The 16,221-nt window shown below is 37.9% G+C and overlaps 2 protein-coding genes across 3 annotated transcripts; both read right to left on the bottom strand.

The window, feature by feature from the left end:
- On the bottom strand, nt 1-3,930 carry clns1a (chloride channel, nucleotide-sensitive, 1A). The gene is made up of 7 exons (XM_077193910.1): nt 3,522-3,930; nt 3,041-3,177; nt 2,787-2,918; nt 2,591-2,704; nt 1,456-1,635; nt 706-769; nt 1-256 (listed from the first exon to the last, which is right to left on the bottom strand). Coding segments are annotated over exons 1-7 (747 nt in total). The 5' UTR covers nt 3,641-3,930; the 3' UTR covers nt 1-255.
- Nucleotides 3,931-4,869: 939 nt separating this feature from the next.
- Nucleotides 4,870-15,981, bottom strand: rsf1a (remodeling and spacing factor 1a). Of its 2 annotated transcripts, none has more exons than XM_077193908.1 (16): nt 15,651-15,981; nt 14,658-14,749; nt 14,479-14,571; nt 14,073-14,278; nt 13,708-13,829; nt 12,009-13,576; nt 11,694-11,924; nt 10,819-10,923; nt 10,657-10,736; nt 10,478-10,532; nt 10,148-10,251; nt 9,226-9,293; nt 8,963-9,146; nt 7,781-8,016; nt 7,300-7,485; nt 4,870-6,660 (listed from the first exon to the last, which is right to left on the bottom strand). In XM_077193908.1, the coding sequence occupies exons 1-16, from the start codon at nt 15,802-15,804 to the stop codon at nt 6,218-6,220; spliced, it is 3,927 nt and encodes a 1,308-aa protein (XP_077050023.1). In that variant the 5' UTR covers nt 15,805-15,981; the 3' UTR covers nt 4,870-6,217. The 2 variants fall into 2 exon arrangements, with proteins under 2 accessions (XP_077050023.1, XP_077050024.1); XM_077193909.1 differs by having other exon boundaries at nt 7,300-7,479.
- Nucleotides 15,982-16,221: the final 240 nt, after the last annotated feature.

Below are 16,221 nucleotides of genomic sequence, written 5' to 3'. Positions count from 1 at the left end.
TACAAAAACAGCTGTATTTATTGAAATCTCTAACAAACACATCTACATGGTCTTCAGGGAAACCTACAAAATACATTAGTGGGATCTACACAAAGCTGTGGCTGAGGGTAAATTTACAACCGTGGTGTAAAACAGCCCATTAAACTCAAGCGAGGAGAGACAGAAATGCTATAAGAGCTTTCAGAGGTGGGCTCTGCCAGTATCCCAGCATGCCCCACTGAAGTGCTTTAATCGGCAGTACAGAGACACAGTCCATCTGTCAACAGATTGAAAAATTCAAGTCGGGCATGAGTTTCAACACAGATCCACCCAATAGCATTATAAGATAAGAATTATGATAAGTATCATATGGGTTTGGAATAACACAAAGGTGCAAATAATGATAGAATTTACATTTTCTGATTAATTATCTTTTGCACACACAATTCAAGGAAAGTCTAATTCTGACTGTGAACAATTATAATTTTCTGGGCAGGTCCTGAGTTTTTTTTGTTAGCTAAAACTAAATCTATTAAAAATGTTTTTCTGTAATTGTAACCTAAACTTTAAAAATTTGCGGCAAAAAGAACAAAATTTCGAAAACTTAAAAACTTGAAAAAAGATAATCCAATATATTAATAAATATTATTAGAGCACATATACAATACTAAAACAACACTGGCCGGGACTGGAAATGGAATTGGACAATATTATATATTTATTTACCAGTGATCCACATCGGCGTCATCAAACTGTCCAGCGATTGAGCTCGAGTCGACTTCCATTCCATCTGAACGCAGGGAAAAAAAAAGTTCAAGCACCATATTAAATTAGGAGCATCCTGCCCTGCACTGCTCCGCTGGGCTTTACACATTACTGATCCATTAGCCTTCAGGAAATCCTGCTCATTACAGACACACCCCCATCAGCTAAACAAACACGTCTGGCTCCAAGAATGCTTCAATTCACACTCTTCCTCGACTGACTGAAATAAAAATCACATGTACACACACACCAAGACAATATTTACTGAACAAAACATTCATGCATTTCTGCATGTAAAACATACTAAATGTGACTATTTTAGCATCATGTGAGGTATAAAGTTGCATGACTTTTCTCTGTTCCTGACATTTTGTGGCTGCTCGTGTGCATTATGATTTTTTTTTCATAAATAACATTTACAATCAAGTAAATTAACCTGGGATGTCCATCAAACAGTGTGAGAAGCTCTCAAACTTTCTTACATTCTTTTATTTGTGTTTTCGATGACCAAGATATCAGTTTTACATGCAATGTTTTCATTATATATATATATATATATATATATAAAAAACCTTCAATAAGGTCTATTGTAAACTACAGTTACTTTGCAACATTTTTGTGAGGTAATACACAAAACTGCCCTCTCTTGGACAGATAAAACATCACGGCTGAAATAAATTATATGCATGATGAGTTTCAACACACACAGACCTTCAAATGCTGTCGACGGCTCGTCGGTTCTGACTCCGGCCATGTGGTACTGCTGTGCGACTGACTGGGCCAGCATCCCCTCCAGTCTGTCCAGTGTGGCCTGACCCTCTGACGTCAGGTGAGACAAGCCCTCCTCGTAGGTGTAAAACGTGGGAACGTCTCCATGACCCTGCTCTTGCTCTAAAGAGAAAAGCGTGTAAGAGGAACAATACAAAAGCATTGAAACAATGTGTGTGAAAGCTTCAGAAGAGACACCGAACTTCAAAATTATTTAAAAGAAGCTAAATCAGCCAAAAATCCAGGTGTAAGCTGACATCATATTTCTAAAATGAATAATAAATTAAAAAAATCCAAAAGAATTTTTTTAAAAACAAGGGGTCTTGGGAACCCTGGACACTTTTTTAAATTTTGTATTTCTAGACTTTGAATAAAGTCACGGTAATTGGTAAAATCTTTAATATAATGAATATACATTCTATATGAATATACATTTTTCTAGTTATTTCAAGCTCTAAAATATTTTATCATGTAGAAACATGCTGAGAAATTGCCATTAGAGATCATTATTTTAAAATGAGTTATTTGAATTATTTGAATTTTATCTATTTATAAATATGTTATTTTATTATTCTAGAATTAAGGAATTTAGTTACTTTAATTATAAGTAGTTTATTCCATTTACTTTAATAAACTGCAACTCCTGGTTTGTGCCACAAAAAAAAAACTGGCTTTTGTCATCAGTCACAGCAGCTTTGGTATCAAATTAGTTTAGGGTTCAATTCTCACTATCAATTAGTTGCTTATTAACATTCATATTACTAGGATTACTGGCTGTTTATTAGGACGTATAAAGCACATTAATATTAATTAACACATATTAATGCCTTATTCTGCACGCCCATATTCAACATACCTTAATGCTATATAATACTACCCAATTCCTAGACTTAACAACTACCTAACTACCTATTGATAAGCAGTCATTAGGAGGTTATTGAGGCAAAATCATAGTTAATAATGAGAATTGGACCCTAATCTAAAGTGTGACCACATCTTTAATAGCAGAAATATCTTTTCCTATATGGGAGGCTTTTGAATATTGCCGTGGACAACAGGGGACCTCTATGACACTCACCCGCCTCCTCTACGTCATACTCCTCTCCCTCATAATCGTCATCATCGGTGTCAGCGTCCTCGGGGTCCGGGTGCAGGGCCTGACATTCACACATGGCGGAGAACATGGGCTCCACTGCACACACAAACACACGCTGTTACTCGCTACAGGAGTGAGGCTCACACTGAACCCACAAGTGTTCGCTCCACACACTCACATGCGGCTTTATCACTGGGCACAAAGCGGATCTCTGTGATGGTTCCTGAGTCTTCACTGTCGCTGTCACTCTCCTCATCATCCACTAATGCATCATCTGGAGCTTTATCCTGCTGCTCTGAATCACCTTCATCTGGAAGACACAATGAAGATCGGTCAGAATTTAGGAACTCGTACTCAGAAAATAACCTCTGGCCAAAACGTCTATACCAGTGCATCTCTATTTTGTGTGCCATTTTGAAGATGATGTCTCACCGTCCAGTTTTGCATTGACCATCACATACAGGTGCTCTTCTGGAAAGGAGCTAAGATCTCGTGAGATTGCGTGCAGACTGATGGAAGGGTATTCAAGACAGAAACCCATCCCTGAACCATCAAACCAGGACAGATGCCTGCAAGGACACAGAACAGCTGAATTAGTAAACATAGGTCCCAAAAACATCATGAGTTTAACGTTACTGTGGTAAATGTCCAAAAGAACGTGGTAATGCATAATCAAATCCTAAATAAAATAGCTAAATATAAATAAAATGATAGATAGAATTACCAACTGATGCTATCACTGTACTTTTCGTAAAGTGTCTACTACCCTTGCTAAGCATATGTTTATTCTTTGAGTTTATGCATTAATAAATAAATGTAAATAAATGTGTACACAGGTGTCACCTGATGTAGAACACGCATACCACGTGTACACAACACTTATGCTTTAGTTAAAACGTGCACAGACACTCACGCCTCAGCCACAAACAGAGTTCCAGATCCCAGTCTTTTCCCGTCCAGAACCGCCGTTGTTTCGACTTGCTGGAGCCGCACGCCCTCGCTGGGTGGAGGTAAACTCTTCAACACTACCATTCTGATGAATTAAAACACCTTGAAGATGCTGAATGCCCTAACGTTAACACTGATGCTCTAGTGAGACAATAACGTTACTCAGTCACAATTATGCACTGCAAAAACAACAGTAACTCTCATTCAAGCGTTACAAAGCTTTCTCCTTTAACTTCATTAATGTAAAAGTAAAATGCGACCGGTTTGCGTGGCGAGAAACTTTCAAATGGGTTTTATAGTTCAAAGATTGGCTGTCATGCGTCACTTCTGTAGTTCCCACCGTGCGACGACAGTCTCTAATAACTGTTTCCTGTGGGACACACGTAGTTTAATCCTGCAGGGGGCGCTTAGTGGCTCACAAACTCCATTCTCCATTGACTCGCATTCACATCTAAGTACGTGTATTTGTCTTATTGGAGATGTTTGTCCAATAATAAGTATAATTATTTTAAACATATTAATTACAAAGACAATTATACATTGAACAAAAGAATATTCTTAAGTGCAATCGCTGTAAAATTATTAAACCAAATATATTAGTCAGTAATCACAACAGATTTTGATTGGTCCACTCCTAAAAACGCGGAGAAAAGTAACAACTAACGTTACCTTGTGATACAGCTGTTCGTTTGCTACTTCAGCAGCGGTATGAGTTGCACTTGAAAGATAACACCGAAACGTTAATATGGATTGAAATGTATTAATTATTTAGACACAACTTAGCTGACTAATCACAGATGGCGTCCGGGCCGTTAAGTACCGCCCATTGTAAGACACTAATCCATTCTACCAGTTATTTATTTCCATTCATCAGCACCATTCGCGCCGCTTTATGACGCAAGAAAAGAGCGCGTGCGTTTCATACCGCAAAGCTAAACCGTAGCGCCAGTTCAGGATCGGAGGAGATACAGCACAGCAAACACAAACAGTAATAATCTGCATATTTTGGTTCATAATCATTTTTGTCCGTTGCATAATTTAAATATATGTATTTATTGTTTGCATATAGGTAGTTGACCAATAAAGTTTAATTATTCTATCATTCTTGACCTCACAGGATATTTGTCCTCTCAATATCACCCACATGACTACATTTGTGTACTTTCCCTTATACAGTACATGCATATGCATTTTAACCTAAATGTTAATGTTGAAAATGAAATGTTCATGTTATAGGTCAACTAGCCATAAAAGTAAATGCTTGTGTCTTCAATCCATTGAAGGTACTTAAAAAACACAAATTTCAAGCCAGGGACATTAACAGCAACATTAAGTTTATTTTTGTTTTGTGAATAATTTTTTTTTTTTTTTTTTGAAATATGGAGACGTACATCTGTAAAGTAAGAGTAAAATAAACTGAGAAGGAAAACGAATTCCAGTAGTACAAGGCTCAAAAACACATTCTTTAACTGAAAGCAAAGACCATAATTATTCTAGTGCTTGTGGTTTTTGTTGATGTTGTTTTTGGATTTAGTCTGTAATGGGGTGGATTTGTGTTGGAATGACTTCCATAGTGTTCTAATTCAAACAATCCAGCATAAAAGACACCTGTTTGGAGTCAAAGAAACCTTTAAAAACAACTCTATGGAAAGAGCGATCCAGAATGCTGTGTCGAACAATGCGGTTCAAAACGGCACCATCAAAGGTGCTTGATCGACAAGTGCATTCACAGTTGACACATGAAGCTCAGACAGGGACTTAAAAGTGACTGAACGTCTCCATAAACGTCCTAAAATTTCAGCTTTCAAAGTGCAGAAATTTCATCATTTTAAAAATAATTAAATAATATTGTTTTTAATATTACATACAATGCTATTTTAGTAAAGAGAGTATATTAGTCTTTTTAAATTAAAAAGATTTAATCGAAATGACAGATCTTTAATATTACGATCATCATCCAATGTGTTTCGTCCTTTTTTGCTGGTCTACTAACTAGTTTAATTTCACCCAAAATTAAAAAATTCTGCCATCATTCTCACCCAGAGGTTCGCGCTACTCGTTTCCATACAACAAAAGTGAAAATCTCCTCTTGTGCTCCGCAGAAAGTCATGTGGTTTTGCAATGACAAGAGGGCGAGCATATGATGTCAGGATTATCTTTTTTGGGTAAACTATCCCTTTAAGCCTTTAATTGGATGAAAGCATTTAGGCAAAGTTCGGCATCAAAGGTTAATGTACAACGTTTTCATGTACAACAAAGAATAAAACATTAATACAGAGAATGTAAACCTCTAAAACTCCAGCCTAAAACTAACAGAACACGTAAGCTTCAAATGCACGCCATCCAGTGTCTCTGGAGGACGACAGAAGCCGCTTTATACAAACAAAACTGTACTGGCCGTTAATGACAAAGTGCTTTACTCTGAGGAATGGTTACTGTAGTATTAAGGAGACCCTGTTCTAATCTGGGAAGGATGATACATGCGGATGTACGGAGTGGATTCAAACATCTGAAACGGACAAATACGGCATTCCTCTGGAAGCTTCATTTTTGGTCCACTACACCCAAAAACTATGGTGGCTGATGAGGGACATTCCCGTGACAGGTGACTTTCAGTCGAAAGGCTATGAGAAAATAAATGCATTTTACCTAGAGAGCACATCATGACAACTGTTCACTGTCGAAAACAAAGTTAACAAGGTCCGTGACGCCAGTGAACTCTTCCTCGTCCTCATCGTCATCGTCATCCTGAGCTGCGGTCCTCAGCGGGACCAAGCCGTTGTGCCGGCCGGGACCTCGGGGGCCCGCAGTGTTTCTGGCAGTGTGCCTCCACCTGACATTTCCACGTGTGTTTTCCTCTTCCTCCTCCTCGTCTTCGTCTGTTTCTATGCGGTTCGACCTTTTGCGGAGGGGCTGTTCATCATCCTCAGAGTCCTCTGTCTCTCCTCTGTCCTCCTCTTCATCTTCACTGGAGCTTTTCTGCCGAGTCCGTTTTATTAGTTTGTGCCTGGGTTTGGAGTCTTCCCTAGTCGACTCGCACTTCCGTCCTCTTTCTGGTCTCTTGAGTGATTCCTTTGGCTCAAAGTCTTTAGAAAGCGTGGACTCTAGAAATATAGGATGAGACGCAAATAATTTACATTTCTAGTTGCAAATTAACAGTATAGCTAACAGTAATTATTTAGTGCGATGATCTGGCAAAATGGTGCGATTCACAGATACAAATCGCAAAACGGAGGGTCTTTAGAGATGCATTTTTTCGGTTTCATTTTGTCTTGTTGTGCAAAAAAAATGATGCTGAAAATTTGCCATAAATAAACGACTATGGTTTAGGCACTAGTACTTTTAGGGGAAAAAAGGCCTTTGGTTATTTTAGAACGAAAAATGTTATGTTTTGAATCTTTAAAAACAAAAAAAGTACACACACAAAGGAAAAATAAAATTGTCTAAAAAAAACCACACCTTTGATCTTCAAGGTCACATTTTTTTAATAACTAGGGAATATACAGCCATATATATTTTATTTTATTTAGGAATAAATGGTGCGTAATTTAGAGGTGAATATTGTCTAGTCCCCTCAAAATACTAAATATACAAGAATAAATATTATTGAAACAAAATATAGTACATTCATATCATTCAAAAAATGTTAAGCTTATTGTCGTGGGCCTGTTTTGACCACCAAGGATCACAGGTGAGGAATATGAGAGAGATGACATTAATATTAACAGTGTGATGGTGCTCACCTTCACTGTTGGAGCTGGACAGTCGTCGACGGTGAGGAAGAGTGGGGTGTTTCTGATCGGACACCTTCCGTGATCCCTCAGACTCTGACGTCTCGTAATAGTTGACCTGAGAGTTCTGACTCCGTCGCGGACGTCTTCTATTGACGTCCACGTCGCTGTCGCTGAACTCGTTAGAGCCTTCTGTTTCTGCCAAATGAACACATAAGGAAAAATTGTAAGTAAAAGACATCATTTGACAGGGCTCTACCAAAACCTAGTGAACTGCTTACCTAGACAGCCTACCTCCAAAAACAGAAGCAGCAAAATAATGCCGTCATATAAAAGTTGCTGGCTGCGAAGACCATTTCAAAGTGTGGATTTAATTTAAGTTAATTAAGGATTCTGCCTTGGAAGATACAGTAGCTGAACATGTGAAACAGCTTTGAAATGGAGTAAATATGTTATTGTTTGAAGTAGACTGGATATGAAAACTCATACAGACCTATTTCCTCTTCCTCCTCCTCTTCCTCAGAGTCTAACAGGTCTTCCTCTGAGGAGCCTCTTCGTCGAGCGGGAGGTCTGCGTTTGCTCCTCCTGCTTCTCTGGGTGAGCGTTGTTCTTCCTGTTCTCCTGGAGGCCGGTTGATTCTCAGCGCCACTGTCACCACTGCCCCATTCACTGCCCGCATCACCATCAGACGCACCCTCTCCCGAAACCACGAATTCCTCCTCCTCCAGGCTAGCATTACAAAAACATATATATATTAATCCTGCTTCTGGCCCAATTTTATGCAGAAATCTATATAGATTTATGGATCTATATAGAATCTAGATAGCACGAAAATCGATATAAATGCCGATCTAATGAATTTCTGAAAATAAAAACATAGGCAGTACAACTGTTTTCAACATTGATATTGATGAGAAATGTTTCTTAAGCAGCAAATCAGTATATTAGAATGATTTCTGAAGGATCATGTGACGCTGAAGACTGGAGTAATGATGCTGAAAATTCAGCTTTGCATCACAGGAATATTACAAATGAAAACGGTTATTTTAAATTGTAATATTCAAAATATTACTGTTCTACTGTATTTTTGATTAAATAAATGCAGCCTTGGTGAGCAGAAGAAACTTCTTTCAAAAACATTTAAACTAACCATCTAACCCCAATTTCTAGGACAAATATGATTTAAAAAATATATATATATTATTTTCCTAGGTATTAAGCATGTTTCCGTCCAAATTCTTTCATGGCTTTGTTGTTGTTGTTATTTCTCACGGTGATTCTCATGGTGATCCTTAATAGATGTAATAGTCATTTTAGTTTATACCACAAAATACTGTTATGAGTCACAATGACAAAAGTGACATTGATTTAAATTAAGCAGTGCAACACTACCATGATGTATAAATAAATAACAACTTAGCATTAAACTAATTCGAATTTTGGTGGGAAATTTGCTTAATTATCACGATAAAAAAAAAGGAAAATATAAATGTCTTTTTCTTTTGATTCTAGGGTAAAATATGACCAGGACAAGTTCTTGACAGCTTTTGTGAGATTCGCCCATAGATCGGAACTATATCCATTATATTTTGAAGAACTAGTACAAAATCCACCAGATTTGAACCCCAAAATCCCTAATTTGAACCCATAGTATTCGTTTATTTTAAACACACACCTATCACTAAGCTGAAACTCGTCCTCGCTCTCCTCCTCGTCCACCGTACTGTCACTGTCCAGGTCATTGAGTCGCCGGCGCTTCTTTCGTGGCGCGAGAGGTTTCACAAGCCGCCGACTCTCTTGGCTCACCGTGTTCCGCTGCTGACTCGTGACAGTCACTACAGGTTTAGCGTGACCAGCACCTGCAGAACACCAGCAGTGAATTTAATATGCAAAGACACACATATTATAAAGCATGAAACAATTTCTCATATGACCAACCTCCTCCTTCTGAATCTTGAAGGTCTTCCTCTATTGCTTCATCAATGGCTTCATCAAAATCATCGAATCTGGTGGTTAGTAGTAAGAAAATCAAGAATTAGTTAGACTTATATCTTGTCTAAGAGTCTATTTCTACAAGAAATATGATAAAACTTTACAATAAGGTCCCATTAGTTAATGCATTAACTTAGCATTAATTAACAACAGGCAATACATTTGTTACAGATTTCTTAATTTTTGTTAAAGTTAGTTAATAAAAAAACAACTATTCATTGTTCATGTTAGCTCAGGTTCTTTAAATAGTATTAACAGACACAACTTTTGATTTTAATAATGTATTAATAAATGTAAAACATTTATTAAAGGTGTCCTATTATGCTTTTATACATGTTCAACTTTCTTTAGTGTGAAATGTTGCAGTTTCAGCTTGAAAAAGGTCTGAAAAGTTAAAAAAGAACAAAGTATATACTTGGGGAGTTATTCTCTATATCTGTAATCTAATCACTGTTTCTGAACTCCCTGAAACACCTTGATTGTAATCTTGAGGTTTCTTCCTGGAATGAACACATCACAATATTCCTCATTTAGATCATTCCCACCCAACGCATACGCAAAATAAAGGGACGAGGCACATTGTGCTTTTCAGAAGGAGGGGCTTCATAAAGTCAGGAACTATACAGAGCATTACTGACAGACTGGAAGAGAGGTGTAACAATGTACTTTTGAAAACTCAAGCATGAAAACCTATTCTAGTAAACCCCGAAAACAAAATCAAAACAACATATGACATAATAGGTCCCCTTCAACTAAGATTAAAAAATGCTTTAGAATGATTTCTCATTGTTAGTTTGTTAACTAGTGCAGTTTACTAATGTTAACAAATGGAACCTTATTGTAAAGTGCAACCAGAAATATTGATTACCTATAACTGATGGATTTCTTCATCCTAGTCGATCGCCTCCCCAGATTCTTACTTTTCTTGGCATCCTTTTTCTTCTCTGTCATGGCATCTTCTTCATCACCGTCCTGCCATGATGAAGAAGTGCAAATTTAAAATCAAATAAAAGGTAATTAAGGCAATTTAAATCCCATCTTATTAATTTGTATAATTAATTTATCTTATATTAATTTAGATATAGCATACTTTAGCATAATTTACTATAGTATGGCATATGGTGCAATACAGTATGGCAATATAATATAATATAATATAATATAATATAATATAATATAATAATGGCTGCATACTTACTGGATTGGGTATAATGTTCTCCACGCTGATGCCCACATACACTAATCGCTCACGTCTGAAAAAGAGAAAACAAGAAAAATCTCAGAATCAGACTCGCACGAGTCTATTTATCATCCATGATGATAAGCTGGTGAGACCGTTAATGAGGTGAGTGTATGTGTGTGTTAATGGATTTATACCTTCGTTCAGCTCTCTCTTTCTTCTTCAATGCAGTGTCCAGATTCAGAAGCTGTTCTTCCAGTCTCTGACAGAGAAGCTTCTGTAAATGACAAGAATATTTACTTGATTAATATAGCTCACATACACACACAAGGCATTAACACAGGGATTTAAGCCCTTACATGCTGGCAGGGAGGGCAGAACCATTCTCCATCAGGAATGATCATTAGAGGAGGTCTCAGACAGGCCGTGTGATATCCACTGTCACACATGTCACAAAGAAGGATCTGGGACAAAAATACACAAGAGAGAAAACATGAAATTATGTTCTATTAGAATAATAAATAATAAATAGTGCCTAAGAAAGTACTAGGTAATATAAGGTAACTACATGGGTTAAGGTTAGGTTAAGGGGTTGGTTCAGGGATAGTACCTAGTTATTACCCTGTTATTGCATTTACTATAAGAAATACATAGTACTGTATGTACATGGGGAACAGGACAGTACAATAAAGTGCTACCTTTGTTTCTTCTAATCTTTTGCCATTTGACAGACAATCTCATCTTTTAGCTTAAATCATTTAAGAAACCCATTTGTGCATCAATTACACTTTATATTGTTTACACTGTTTTTGTTCAGTAATGCTGTCTGAATAAACCCCTATATGTACTGTGTTGAAGTTGAACAAAACATTTATACTTAAAGCACATTCTGTATTGTCTTTTATTTTATTTATTTTTTGCTTAAGCAATTTGGCTAGTTTTTAACCATACAGACAATAAAACAGGTGAAAATCAATGTTATTTTAGCAATATTTACATATTATTATGGCATTTTTTTATATTTTGATTTAGCTTTTATTTTTTAATTTTCAGTTTCCATTTTCATTCTAGTTCAAGTTTTAGTAGTGCTCACATTTTTTAATCGTTTTAGTTAACATTAACAAAACTAGGTGACATTATTCAATAGTCAAATTTCCTTATTGGGACATTAAAGTGTAATCTATTTTCAATTCTAAAGTAGTAGTCTGAATTGATATAAGAAAAGAGAACTCACTAGTTCTGGGTGGTTAGCGAGCCCACAGTGTTTACAAGCATCTTCAGGTTGAATCTCGTTGGATTGGTCTGATTCAGTCTCACTCTTGTGGTCTTTTCTCTCTGATTTGGTGTCTTCATTGTTTGCGGCTTTGTCGTCGCCCACTTCCTCGTCCCGATCTGGAGCTCCTTTGAATTTGCTATTTTTCGTACGAATTTTCGACCAACGAGTACGCCTGTTTCGCCGTTTGGCCTAAAAGAGTAAAAAACAACATTTGCATAAATAAAAGCTTTCTGAACAATTTGTTGGATTGGATATAAAAAGCTTTTGGGCTACCTTCAAAGACTTAGTCTGTCCTTCCATGTCCACTTTTTTGTGCATCTCCTTGGGATCCACATTCACCTCTTTGTCTACTATGCGTTCCTCTTCATCCTGTGCTTCTGAGGAGGCCTTAAGTTTCCCATCTTGCTTCTTATCTCGACAATCTGCCACTTTTGGGCTGGGCTTGCAGATTCTGGCAGATCTCCGTAGGGATCTCCGATTGCTGGTTTCCAACTCTTCGATGTCCTTGTGCGGGAGTTCAGGCGTTCGCCTATGAAGCGGGATCTTGATTTTTAGGCGAATCCCTTCCTTCTGAAGCTCCGACGATACCTCTTCGTTATTGTTGTGTCCAACTTTTTCACTGTCTTCTGCATCCTTCACCAAAACCTCACCAATTCTGGATAAGAGCTCAGTGTTTTGGCTGTCTTCTTTTGCTTGGAGCTTGGATTTGGCCTTTTGTGACCTTCTCTTTCTTGGGCTTTTCAGACGTTTGTCTCTGCTGTCATCCTCAACATCAGTTTTTTCTCTGGCTGACAAAGCTGCCGTCTTGCTGTTTTTGAGTTCTACTTCCTCTTCTTCATTGTCAATTTTGTCAACCTTTTCCTCAACTGAAGTCTTTTGCATCTCTTCAATCATTGGTGACTCTTCAACAAGGTTTGATACTTTTGCTTCCACATCTGGGCTCTTATTGCAAGCATCTTTTGACACCAGATCCTCAAGGATACAGCATGGATGAGGACCATTGTCTGCTTTAACCATGGATTTCCCAACAAGTACAGACTGTCTTACGCTATCATTGCCTCCAACTTCAGTCTTCAAGACATTGATATTCCCATGATGACCATTTGAAGAATTATCGTTTTCATTCAAAGGCCTCTTTCTCTCAATGGGACCTTTGATAACTCCAACACCTACGTATTGTTCTTGTGATACCGTTTGGTAAAGAGCAACAGGTGAATGCTTCCCAATTAGCTTTTGTGGGACAGGGAGGATGGCCGCTGGTCCTTTCTCCTCAACAGTTGGGTATTCTCTTTTGATTTGCTGCTCCTTCAATGGCAAGACGGCAGGATTGCGAACGATGATGCCTCCTGTGCTGATGCTGCCATTGCTGTCAAGGTTGTTGTTGCTGTGATTGACGTTGCTGTAGTGATTACTGACATCATATCCTCCACTCCTTTTCAACTCCCTCTTCTTCAGTGGTATTTTAGCCTGTTGGTCGCTCTTTACAGTTCTAGCCACATTCCCAAACATCATCTCTTTCTTGTCATCGTGCATCTCGGATTTCTTTGCCGGTTCGTGTTTGATGGAAGCAGGAGGCATGACGACAGAAATGGCATTCCATGGTTTGGGACAATCTTTTGGTTCTTCTTTGACAAGAGTTTTGATCGTACTAACCCTGTTGTCGATGACCAATTTAGGCTTGGAAATTTCAGCAACTTTCTCCTCTTGCTCTGGTTTAACAGGATCCATTGGTGTTTCTTTTTTAATGTCTTTAGGTATTAACCATATTTCATTGGAATTGGGGGTGGTATTGGTAAAGTCCCCTTGCCCCGATACATGGTTTATCAAGTCCTCAGCCTCACCTTGAATACAAAACAATACAGTAAACCCCACAGTAGTTGACAACTAGTCTGGATATTGTAGGAGACATGTTCCTCTCAATGTCTGTGGTGCTTACAGCCATAAATGGGAATGATTTTCCAATGAGTTTTACCTTTAACACCTTCTGCCTCCATATTTGGGCTGGTGGGACAGCCTTGCGTCTCTTGGTCAGTCACGGGTGGGTCAATCTTGGCTTTAAGCTGTTCTAGTGTGTCTGCAAGATCATTCCTGTTCCTGTTTCAAGTAAAATGCATTTCTTATTCCTTGATAAACTTCATCAAAGGAGGTATAACTATTATACTTCTAGAAAAAAAATTCTGAGGAAACACATAATGTTCAAATGTAGAGCTTGAATGTGCTGTTAGTGTTCTTTAACTTAAGATTTTATGTTCTCATAACTTGATACTTGATGTGAAATGTATCTTTTGCTTATTTTGATAAACCATTCTGGTGGTCTTTTCCCCACAAATTGCTTACTTCGCAATGCATTTCCAGGAGGATCCATCTAAATCATCCTGTTCTTCAGAATAAACACGTATATTCTGTTCTTGATCTAACTGGAACCAGTACAGAAGACCTTCCTTGTCTCTACCGATGGGTTGTAGACGCATCTTGTCTGGGTCTTCCTCGTTGATTAATGTCTTAAACTTGAGATTGTCATCAAACTGGCACTCACACAAGTACTGTTAATGAAATAAAGAATAAAGGTGAAAAAAATGTTCAGGGCACACTTTACACACTTTATTTTGGGGTAAAACATGACCCGGACATGTTCATGACACGTTACATAAGAAGCAATACAACTTCATAAAGTGATATCTCCATCAAAACAAGTCAAACTATTATTGATGTAAAGAAAATAAGTACCCTGGGAAATACTGACCTTTAAAATGCCTGTCTTACACTCAACTGTCATTTCTAGGTAGCTTTTTCTTTCCATTTCCCATGCCCAGGTGCTGTTAAATTCCTGGCACACCTGCATCATAATGATTTAAACAAACAGACATATTTGCATGAATATTTCCATTTTTACGGCATATGATTTAAAACTAAAACACTTACCTTTACAAGATACTTCTCCCATCTGTCTGGTGTAACTGTTTTGCCAATCTTCCGCAGTAGTTTGACATGGAGCTCAATCAATGGCCGAGGAACTAAATTGTACAAAAAAGTGTGATTAATTTTGAGCAGTATTTCAATTATTTTGGCATTTAAAAGTTCACATTAACATAAAACCTCTTTTTTTTAGAAATGAAAACCATGCTTGCGCTAACTTTCAAAAAATATATATTATATAATAATAGCAACTGTTTTCCTGTCCCTTGTACTTCTTTTCATTTTGCTCATTACGGTGTATACCTTTTATTTACAATTTAAAATAAATGCATTAAAAACACATCTCTCGCATTACTATGTCATCGATTTATCCAATCAGCTATGAGCAATGTAAGAACGAAAACATAATTATGCAGTGACGTTTACAAACGCAATTCTCCTAAATGACAACATTAGTGTTGTGGAGCTCACATTCAGCTATTGTTATAAGAAAGCTAGGAGTACACAATTAATACAGTATTTAAAGTGGACTAGACGTAAACAAATCTGTGCAGCGATTCTATTATTACAGTTAGCATAAGTTGTTTGACAGCGGCCTGCGCATGTGCAGTGTGCGGGTCCAGTCACATCGTTGTTTATAATCTGAATGTAAATGTATATCAGAACAATTTATCGTACTGTACTGAAGTGTCTCTGTATTTAATGGTCACCAACAGCATGATAACACCCTTAGCAATGCGTATAGTCACTCTGACGGCAATCATACACTGAGATCAATCTTTAAATGTGATTTTTCCACTGGGAAAGGGTGGAAAAACCACACATGACTGCTTTAAAAACACTTCGTCACAGTCCATCTGAAGCATCGGGGACACGATTCTCCTCCAAACAAAGACTACGAAGGTACAACACGCCAAACTTTAAGTGATCAAACCCCTGATGGGCAAAGATGAGGAGCCTGTCCAAATAAACACAAACCCAGCCTCTCCCGCAGCTCACCCGCTGATGTATCTTGTAAGTATCGCTCCAGCTGAGGGAACGTCAGCTCGGGCAGATCCAGAACAGGCCCGTAGCGCTCCAAAAAAGAGCAGACCACCGCAAACCCGGGACTGAGCGATGGAGGAAGAGCTGCTGTGGTGCCCGGAGCAGCCATCTTTCCTGGAGATGACGAGCTATGCTCTGCTTAGACCCAAACCTGCCCACAATACACCGCGACACCCACCCAGAGCATCATCCAGAGGGGCATCTAGTGTGTGTGTGTGTGTGTGTGTGTGTGTGTGTGTGTGGACCACCACAATGCCACCATCATCGTCGTCATCATCTTCATCACAATAACATATATAAAGTGTTATTGTTATTGTGATGAAGATGACGCCACACTTTTTTCCACGTACACTATGCTAATAGAAAGAGTTTCGTGGTTGTGTTTATTCATGACAGGAATGAATAGTTATATAAATTAATATGTAATATTTAAATGTAAATGAAAAAAAATGGAACAGAAAATCATATTTATACATACTGCTAATATAATAAGTGCTGCTTTAACATGTCACACTTATTTCGCTGA

Source organism: Siphateles boraxobius, unplaced genomic scaffold (genome assembly GCF_051911475.1).
Source record: "Siphateles boraxobius isolate OS27281-9 unplaced genomic scaffold, OSU_SipBor_1 31, whole genome shotgun sequence".
Classification (NCBI taxonomy): Eukaryota; Metazoa; Chordata; class Actinopteri; order Cypriniformes; family Leuciscidae; genus Siphateles; species Siphateles boraxobius.
Note: the sequence above shows the minus strand (reverse complement) of the source record. Positions and strands in the feature narration are given on the sequence as shown.

Excerpts from the sequence above, each read along its gene's own strand:
- clns1a (XM_077193910.1), bottom strand. The coding sequence starts at position 3,640 with ATGGTAGTGTTGAAGAGTTTACCTCCACCCAGCGAGGGCGTGCGGCTC. Across the intron at positions 3,178-3,521 it reads ACTCTGTTTGTGGCTGAGGC|GCATCTGTCCTGGTTTGATG; the intron begins GTGAGTGTCTGT and ends GTGTCCTTGCAG. Across the intron at positions 770-1,455 it reads GCCGTCGACAGCATTTGAAG|ATGGAATGGAAGTCGACTCG; the intron begins GTCTGTGTGTGT and ends CCCTGCGTTCAG.
- rsf1a (XM_077193908.1), bottom strand. The coding sequence starts at position 15,804 with ATGGCTGCTCCGGGCACCACAGCAGCTCTTCCTCCATCGCTCAGTCCC. Across the intron at positions 14,750-15,650 it reads CTTACAAGATACATCAGCGG|TTCCTCGGCCATTGATTGAG; the intron begins GTGAGCTGCGGG and ends TGTACAATTTAG. Across the intron at positions 14,572-14,657 it reads GGGAGAAGTATCTTGTAAAG|GTGTGCCAGGAATTTAACAG; the intron begins GTAAGTGTTTTA and ends ATTATGATGCAG.